At 40.4% G+C, this 10,254-nt stretch overlaps 1 protein-coding gene across 2 annotated transcripts in view; it reads left to right on the top strand.

The window, feature by feature from the left end:
• Window positions 1–8,480: 8,480 nt before the first annotated feature.
• KCNN4 (potassium calcium-activated channel subfamily N member 4) overlaps window positions 8,481–10,254 on the top strand; it is a 49,385-nt gene continuing 47,611 nt past the window's right edge. The window contains exon 1 of one of the 2 annotated variants that reach the window (XM_034434940.3): window positions 8,481–9,331. In XM_034434940.3, the coding sequence (XP_034290831.2) occupies window positions 9,131–9,331 (201 nt within the window). In that variant the 5' untranslated portion in view covers window positions 8,481–9,130. The remainder of the gene's footprint in view (window positions 9,332–10,254) is intronic. The other variant, XM_087876364.1, reaches the window with a different exon arrangement.

Below are 10,254 nucleotides of genomic sequence, written 5' to 3'. Positions count from 1 at the left end.
ATATGAAATCCAGCATGGTCATCTCGTTTGCAGTGTATACTGTCATAATAATAATAATAATAATAATAATAATAACAACAACAACAACAACAACAATAATAATAATGTCATTAATACATGGGCAGTTCCAGTTATATGCTACTCAGCTGGAATCATCAACTGGACTTTTGCTGGAAAACTGGAAAACTTGGACTGGAAAACGCGCAAACTTTTCAATATGTACCACGCTTTACATCCACGAAATGACATCGACAGGTTGTACCTGGCAAGAAAAATAGGGGGCAGAGGACTATTGCAAATCCATCAAACTGTAGAAGAAGAAAAACAAAGTCTGAATGATTATGTGAACCAAAGTACAGAAAAATTGCTGCAGGCTGTGAAAACGGAGAACATTATAAAAACAACAGAAACAAAGGCAGAATATAAGGAAAAACAGCTGGATGACAGATTAAATAGATGGGAAATCAAAGCTTTGCATGGACAGCACTTGAAAAACATTGAAGGAAAAGGTGATGACAACTTTACATGGGGATGGCTTAAGATGGGAACCATCAAGAAAGAAACGGAAGGTTTAATACTAGCTGCTCAAGAACAAGCACTACAAACTAATGCCATGAAAGCAAAGATACAAAAATCCACCGACAATCCAAACTGCCAACTTTGCAATAACAAAGTCGAAACTGTTTCACATTTAATATGTGAATGCAGCAAAATCACACAAACTGATTACGAAGCTAGACACGACCGAGTTCCTAAATTAGTCCACTGGTCATTATGTAAAAAATACGACTTACCTATATCCAAAAAGTCATGGGAACATAAAGTGGAAAAAGTTATAGAAAATGAGAAGGTGAAGATCTTGTGGGACTTTTGAATACAGACGGATCGTCACTTGGAACACAACACGCCAGATATCACAGTTGTCGAAAACCAAAACGTACAATTTATTGATATCGCGGTACCAGGAGATGCCGGAGTCGAAAAAAAAGAACTGGAAAAAATCATGAAATATCGCGACGTGCCATTGAAACTACATGGCTATGGATGAAACATGTAACTGTGATACCCATTGTCATCGGGGCACTTGGTACCATGTCCAAGAATTTTATAAGATACATCAAGAAATTTCAGCTTCCTGCAATAACACCAGCAAAAAACTGCGCTACTCAGAACATCATATATTTTAAGAAGATACTTGGTCGATACCTAGGGCTCTAGCACCAACCCATATCAACCGTTAGCACCAGTCAATGGTATTTGTGACACATTTTTAAATGTTCAGTTGACTGAGTTTCATGTTTAATGAATAATAATAATCATAACAATCCTGATTTAGTCTAACCTCTTACATAATGCAGAATCTCCTAAATGGCTCCAGTTTCTCTGGGGAAAAAAATGCTTAGGTTTCATAATCCACCAGCAGTCGAACTGAATTGGCCTCTGAATGTCTACCGAACAAGGAAATAAAGTTTCTTTCACCCCTCCTGCATATGGAGGGGATGATACACTGAAATATGTATTTAACTTGTCCATGCTTTTCACTATTTTTGTGGGGGAGGTAGGTATATATAGTTGAAACCTCTTAGTTGTGTGTGTCAGAAACAGAACCAGAGCTGCTGAATCAAGCAGGGTGTGTCCTGCTTGGGAAATTGGTTTGACAGAAGAAAAAGAAAAAAAAAGTCCATCCTTTTAGGGAAAAACAACAACGACAGGTTCACAACATGAAGGGCTGTCCCCATTCTGTCTGCTCTCAAGAGCAGACCAATTTCACAGCCGAAAACACCTCCGTGTGATTCTAAGCAGACTTCCATCTCAATACGTCCTATTGCCGTGAGGGTGAACCTATGGCACATGTGCCACAGGTGGCACACGGAGCCATATCTGTGGGCACGCGAGCGTTGCTGTAGCTCAGCTCCAGAGCACATGCGTGCACCAACCAGCTGATTTTTGGGCCTTCCAGGCCAGCGGTGGGTTGCCTATGGTTTGCACCGGTTCTATAGAACCGGTAATAAAAACCGGCGGGAGGCTCTGCCCATTGACCCTGATGTCATCAAAACACTTCTGTGCATCTATCTATCTATCTCTCTATCTCTCTATCTATCTATCTATTTATCTATCTTTCATCTATCTATCTATCTATCTATCCATCTGTATCATCTATCTATCTATCTATCTATCTATCTATCTTTCATCTATCTATCTATCTATCATCTATCTAACTATCTATCTATCTATCATCTATCTATCTTTCATCTATATCATCTATCTATCTATCTATCTATCTATCTATCTTTCATCTATATCATCTATCTATCTATCTATCTATCTTTCATCTATATCATCTATCTATCTATCTATCTATCTATCTATCTTTCATCTATATCATCTATCTATCTATCTATCTTTCATCTATCTATCTATCTATCTATCTATCTATCATCTATCTAACTATCTATCTATCTATCTATCTATCTTTCATCTATATCATCTATCTATCTATCTATCTATCTTTCATCTATATCATCTATCTATCTATCTATCTATCTTTCATCTATATCATCTATCTATCTATCTATCTATCTATCTATCTATCTTTCATCTATATCATCTATCTATCTATCTATCTTTCATCTATCTATCTATCTATCTATCTATCTATCTATCATCTATCTAACTATCTATCTATCTATCATCTATCTATCTTTCATCTATATCATCTATCTATCTATCTATCTATCTTTCATCTATCTATCTATCTAACTATCTATCTATCTATCATCTATCTATCTTTCATCTATATCATCTATCTATCTATCTATCTATCTTTCATCTATATCATCTATCTATCTATCTATCTATCTATCTATCTATCTTTCATCTATATCATCTATCTATCTATCTATCTATCTTTCATCTATCTATCTATCTATCTATCTATCATCTATCTAACTATCTATCTATCTATCATCTATCTATCTTTCATCTATATCATCTATCTATCTATCTATCTATCTATCTATCTATCTATTTATCTATCTTTCATCTATCTATCTATCTATCCATCTGTATCATCTATCTATCTATCTATCTATCTATCTATCTATCTATCTATCTATCTATCTATCTATCTTTCATCTATATCATCTATCTATCTATCTATCTATCTTTCATCTATCTATCTATCTATCTATCTATCTATCTATCTATCATCCATCTAACTATCTATCTATCTATCATCTATCTATCTTTCATCTATATCATCTATCTATCTATCTATCTATCTATCTATCTATCGTCGATATCATTTCTCTCTCTCTCTCTCTCTCATATATCTAGAGTAAAGAGCCATGGTGGCGCAGTGGTTAGAGTGCAGTACTGCAGGCTACCTCTGCTACCTGCCGGCTGCCGGCTGCCTGCAATTTGGCAGTTCAAATCTCACCAGGCTCAAGGTTGACTCAGCCTTCCAACCTTCTGAGGTGGGTAAAATGAGGATCCAAATTGTTGGGGGTAATAGGCTGACCCTGTAAACCACTTAGAGAGAGCTGTAAAGCACTGTGAAGCAGTATATAAGTCTAAGTGCTATATCTATCTATCTATCTATCTATCTATCTATCTATCTATCTATCTATCTATCATCTATCTCAACCATCCATCCATCTCTATCTGTCCGTCCATCCTTCCGTCCATCTTTCTCTCAGAATTCACGGCTTTTTCCTCCTCCCAGGCGCCGCCTGAGGGTCCTCACGGGTGTAGAGAAAACCCGAACCTGCAGCGAATGACACGTGTGTGTGAACTCGCAAAAGGGATGTCATTCAATCTGCCGTCTCTTCTTCCTTCGGGCCTCACTTCCGCTTCTTTCAAATAACAATGATTCATTTTGGAGAGCTGTCATCTCAGAGATGATTAACAGCTGAGCCAAAGCCTTGGACACACTTCCCAAGTCTTGTATGAATTACTCTTCATTAATAAATAGTTCACAGCTAAACAGGGCTGGTTGACTCATTGGTGGTAAATCTTTACAGCAAGAGCTGGTTCTTTTCTGGCTAGACTTCTGAATGCCGGCCTTTCCACTTCCTTTCCTCTACTGAAGGAAAAGAAGGTCCGCAGGATACGCGGTCAAATAAATCAAATAACCTGAGAAAAGGGAGTCAAAGCGCCAGCCATTTTTAATGTACTAACAGAGCTTCATCTGAACTGCTTCAGAGATCCTGAATATGGGGCTAAAGCCATTGCAAAGGAGAAGCCTAATTCCTTTATCTCTTTGCCTCCTGTATCCCAACCTATGAATATAGGCCTTCCACATGGCATCCTTAAATCAGAAGGTCCTCTTGAGATCATCAAGCCCACCCCGTGCTCTGTAGAACTTAAAGGGATCCAAATAAAAATTAAAACCTCTCTCTCTCTCTCTCTAGCACCTGGTCGGACATATCTAGGGAAGGAAAGGCCTCGACAGTGGTGGGGCAGAAATCCAACCGGGGCAGCTCTCCAACAGCGACACGGATGCTTCTTGTGTTCTGGGGGAGGAAATGTGGGTGGCAAAAAAAATGGCTTTTATTTCGTTTTCCTTGAAAGGCTGAAACAATTGGAAATGGGTAACGGTTGGTGGAAGAAAAGCACTTTGGGGAAGTTCCGAGTTTTGAGAACTTCACAATTGCTGATCTCTGTTGTTTTGTGATCATTATTGCTTCTCTTTAAAAAAAAAACCAAAAAAAAAACCCACCAAAAAAACAACTCTTCTGCTTTTCATATTACAACTCTAAAAAAATCCCTGGAGGTTAAGATGGAGCATTTGCCCATCAAAGAGGTTCTAGATTTCCTTTCTGCCTCCAAATCCTAACCAACAGAAGCCATCGTCTTCCACATGTTTTTTGAAGTACAGTTTTCAGAACCTGTGACCACCTACATTGCTGCCTGGGCTTCAGGAAATTGCAGGGCCAAAGATACTGAGGATTCCCTCTTTGAAATTAAACTGCTTCTTGAGGGCAGAGACTTATATTGGTCCAGTCCCTGCCTGGAAAAAGCAAAAAAAAAAAAAAAAAAAAAAAAACCCCTTACGATGGCTTCTCATAAGAGTTTAACTTTTATTTCTCATCCTTCACCATTATCATCCTTCTTGGTAGTTGCCTTGGCTCAGGAGGGGGCATTGTCTTGTCTTGTCTTGTCTTGTCTTGTCTTGTCTTTACTTATTTTATTATTTTATTATTTTATTATTTTATTATTTTATTTTATTGATTTGATTTTTATTCCACCTTTATTACTTTTTATAAATAGCCCAAGGGGGCGAACATGCATAATACTCCTTCCCCCTCCTTTTTGGCCCCCACCCCCAGCAACAACCCTGTGAGGTAGGTCGGGTTGAGCGAGAATGACTAGCCCAAAGTCACCCAGATGCCTTTCATGTCTAAGGCGGGACTAGAACTCACAATTTCCTGGTTTCTAAGCCAGCACCTTAAACAAACTGGCTCTGTTTTGGCCCGAAGAAGAAACTCTTTGATTCAGGCCAGAAAAATGGAAGTCCTCGGAGCCACACAGCAAAACGTCATGAAACGTTGGGCTCTTTTTTTACACAAGAAAATGTTTTTGGCTTTCAGTGAATTTCATTCCCCAAGCAATCACGTCCACTCGTTTTGGCTGTCTCCCACAGCCCCTCTTCCATCCCAGAAATACACTACATAAACATGACTAAATGAATAAATAAATACAAAATTAAAATTATGTATTACCCACCTGTATTATATGACACGGAGAAACAACACAGTCTAGTCCGGAGGTATGCAAGTAAAAGTAAAGGTTCCCCTTGCACATATGTGCTAGTCGTTCCCGACTCTACATAGAGTAGAGTCTATGTGCTCATCTCTGTTTCAAAGCCAAAGAGCCAGCGCTGTCCAAAGACGTCTCCGTGGTCATGTGAAATGCAAGGATTTATATTCCTAGATCCCAACATCCAGTCAGAGCTGAAGAAGCTTCTTGGATGAGAAGCGAAATGTCTTCAAAGAAAAGCAAGAAAGTCCATTTGCCTCTTGAAAAAGCACCTTTGGGAATATTTACCTATATTGGTTTTTTTTGGGGTGGTGGTGGAGGTGTTTCCCCCACTCTTTTTCAATATTTACCTGTATTAGGTAAATAGCTTGAGCTGAAGAAGCTTCTTGGATGAGAAGCGAAATGTCTTCAAAGAAAAGCAAGAGAGCCCAGTTGCCTCTTGAGAAAGCACCTTTGGGCAGTGGTGAAATCCAATTTTTTTTTACTACCGGTTCTGTGGGTGTGGCTTGGTGGGTGTGATGTGATCTGCAAAATGTCCCTTCCCTCCCCACTCCTGGGGGAAGGATTATTGCAAAATCTCCATTCCCACCCCATTCTGGAGCCAGCCAGAGGTGGTATTTGCCGGTTCTCCGAACTACTCAAAATTTCCGCTACCTGTTCTCCCGAACCTGTCAAAACCTGCTGGATTTCACCCCTGCCTTTGGGTCTTTTGGGAAATGACATTTTTATCAGGCACGGCAGGGCAAAATGTAGATGAAGTCTGCCATTGTGTCATCTTATTCTCTTTTAATCCTATAAAGCAGGAAGCTTCTCCGTGGCTGATAAGGATGATGCTTACAGAAATCTACCTGGATCGATTTAGAAATCACAGATAAATCTGGGTAGGGCTGCAGTCAGACACAACAAATAGCACATTTTTCCCAAGGTGCGTAAGTGATTCACAACCTCAAATTCTTTAAGTGTAAATACAGGAAATATTGGTTTACGTCCTACCCCAAACAGCTATGCGGTATCCAAGGGAAAGCATTCTATGTTATTTATTTATCTATTCAATTTTTATGCTGCCCATTTTACGATCGAGTGACTCTGGGAAGCTGGTTGGTTAGTGGGGAATGGAAGGATTGATATTCCTTTCAGACAGTTGGTCATTTCCTTGACCCCACTATCCTGTTAGAGCTGAAGAAGCTTCTGGGAGGAGAAGCCAAACGTCTTCAAAAAAAACCAAGGAAGTCCAGTTGCCTTTAAAAAAAAAAAGAACCAGAAACATGTCTTTTAGGTATAGTATCGAAAAGTTATGATAAAGCAACTATATATTTAGTGTTACGTATATTGACGGCAGCAAGAATTATATACCCAAATATTGGAAAAATGTGAACACCCCATCAGACGAGAATATAATTAGGAAAATTTGAGATTATGTTAAAATGGATAGACTAACTTTACAAATTAAAGATAAAGAAGACTCGGAATATTATCGGACATGGAATAAATTTTACGAATGGATAGAGACAATAGAATAGAATAGAATTCTTTATTGGCCAAGTGTGATTGGATACACAAGGAATTTGTCTTGGTGCATAGGCTCCCAGTGTACATAAAAGAAAAGATACAAGAGGTAGAAATGAGAGAAAGTAAGGAGTATGACTGTTAAGAACTGTTAGTATGGAAAATAAAGATATAACTAAATAAATAATAATAAATAATAAATAAATAAATAAATAATATAATGAATAAATAAATAATATAATAAATAATAAATAAAAATAAAACTATAACCATAGTAAGGGATAAAAATGTAAATAACAAATGGCTTAACAAATTCTTTTAATAATTTTAATTGGTTTTGTCTTTTTAAATTTGGGGCCAAACAGAGATATTTCTTTTAATTGTTTTTAATGTTTGTATTGTATGTTTTTATCTGGCTGTACACTGCCCTGAGTCCTCAGGGAGAAGGGCGGTATATAAATTTGAAATAAAATAAAATAAAAATAAGCTAAGACGAGAAGAAATTTATATTATTATAATTACTGGCACTATATTATAATGACCGTTATTAGTTTGTGTGTTAAGATTTACTCTTAATTTTTCTGTGGTTTTGCGCCATTTGAAAACGTTATCCTGACAGGGCACTGTTTTTTTAAAAAAAAAAAAAAGAAAGAAAAAAAGGGGAAAAAAAGCACCTTTGGGACAACCATGACCTGAATGACTGAGAAACTCCATAGACAACACCGGTTTAAGCGCGTCGTGGGGACGCACAATCGCGGGTCTCCGTTTCACTTTTCAGCCCCGGTTCTTAGGCTCGCAATTGGGCTTGTTTCTAGATCAGTTTTCGCAGCCAGATCCCGGCGTGTTGGAGGGAAGTGGGGGGGGGAGGAGAGAAAAAGAGATATGGGGAGGGGGAAATTGATTCTCTGCCCCACTGGTTCCCAGCACCTCCCACCCCCCAAGCCCTTTCTGCCCCTATAACAGTGTTTCTCAACCTTGGTCACCTCAAGATGCGTGAACTTCAACTCCCAGAATCCCCCAGCCAGCAGAGCTGGCTGGGGGATTCTGGGTGTTGAAGTCCACGCATCTTGAGGTGGCCAAGGTTGAGAAACACTGCCCTATAAAGTCCCAAGTCCAGGCACTGGGCTCCGGCCCCTTTTCGCCTTTTCACACTTCGGCCAGCCCTCCTTGGGCAGCCCCCGCCCCGCCTCGCCCCGCTCGCCCCGCCCGCTGACGAAGTGCCCCAGCCCCAAGCACCAGCAAGTTCCTCCGGCGCTCTGCGGGGCTTGGTTGGGCAGCAGTTGGGTCCGGGACTCCGCACGAGCGCTTCGGCTTCTTCAGCACTTTCTCGGGACGCGGATTCTCATCGGGCTGCTGTTTTCTTTTTTCTTTTTTGTCTTGTCCCGTTGCTCTCCACTTTTGCTTTCTTATCACTTTCACTTTTTTTTTTTCTTTCTTTCTTTCTTTCTTTCTTTCTTTCTTTCTTTCTTTCTTTCTTTCTTTCTTTCTTTCTTTCTTTCTTTCCTTCCTTCCTTCTTTCTTTTTCTTTCCTTCTTTCTTTTTTTCCTTTCCTTTCCTTTCCTTTCCTTTCCTTTCTTTTCTTTTCTTTTCTTTTCTTTTCTTTCTTTCTTTCTTTCTTTCTTTCTTTCTTTCTTTCTTTTTCTTTCCTTCTTTCCTTTCCTTCTTTCTTTCCTTTCCTTTCCTTTCCTTTCTTTTCTTTTCTCTCCTTTTCTTTTCTTTTCTTTCCTTCCTCCTTCCCACCCTCGTCCTGGCTGCCTGCTGGTTGCTCAAGAGGCCGGGATGGGGGGCCGCCCAAGGGGTCTTCAGCCCCTGCCTCCCAACTCAAGGCAACAAGCGCTCTTCCTCCCCCAGCAACGCTCAAGAGATGCAGATCAAACGGGACCCAGCTGAGACCAGGGCCCTTCACATCCCACCGGAGCCTGGCGAGAATTTGCGTCGTCTTCGGGGACGGAAACTCTTGCTGGGCGAAGAGAAGAACCTGGCAGGATGGTCGTTGCTGATGGGCATGTCGGGCATCTTTCTGATGGTGCTGCACACAGAGCTGGCCTGGTTTGGCCACTGCGAGGTAAGTCACTGGCTGCCAGCTTCTGGCTTCTCACATGGACCCTTATCTTGGTTCTTAAGCCTCACTTCAGCCTGGAAACCGGGTTTGTCTATTCCTCCTCCTGTTTTCATCCCCAAATCACCTTGCACAGAGTATGGGTTTTTTTTTTTAAAAAATGGCTTTCTGGAGAGTTGATCGTGCCAGATTTGGGCAAATTAGCAAGGGACTTTCTCTAATAGCAGATTCAGTGGCTGATGCAGGTTGTTGGAAAGAGGCAGACAGATGTTTGAACGAGGAATGCTTTTTCTATGGACTTCCCTTGTGGGGAAGGGGGTCATCCCTTGTGGGGTCATCCCTTGTGGGGAAAGGGGGAAGGGATTGGGTTAGGAACTGGGAATCCCCCAATTTTAGTCCTTACTCAGTTTTTGTTTTTGTTTTTTTTGCTTTTATTTATATGCCGCCCTTCTCCGGAGACTCAGGGTGGCTTACAATGCGTTAAGCAATAGCCTTCATACTTTTGTATATTTATATAAAGTCAGCTTATTGCCCCCACAATCTGGGTTCTCAATTTACCTACCTTAGAAAGGATGGAAGGCTGAGTCAACCTTGAGCCTGGTGAGATTTGAACTTGCAGTAATTGCAAGCAGCAGTTGTTAATAACAGTGCTTTAGTCCACTGTACTACAGGCTCTGGAAGCTTCCTTTGAACCCGTTAAGCTCTCAATTCAAACTCCCTCCCAAAGTTGTTGTGGGAATGAAATAGCAGAAGAGGGCCCTATCAGTGGTGAAATCCATTTTTTTTTATTACTGGTTCTGTGGGTGTGGCTTGGTGGATGTGGTGTGGCTTGGTGGGCATGGCAGGGGAAAGGTACTGCAAAATCTCCATTCCCACCCCACTCTAGGGCCAGCCAGAGGTGGTATTTGCCAGTTCTCCGAACTGCTCAA

This window comes from Pantherophis guttatus, chromosome 10, assembly GCF_059756535.1.
Source record: "Pantherophis guttatus breed Tessera chromosome 10, ASM5975653v1, whole genome shotgun sequence".
In the NCBI taxonomy this organism is placed as follows: Eukaryota; Metazoa; Chordata; class Lepidosauria; order Squamata; family Colubridae; genus Pantherophis; species Pantherophis guttatus.
Note: the sequence above shows the minus strand (reverse complement) of the source record. Positions and strands in the feature narration are given on the sequence as shown.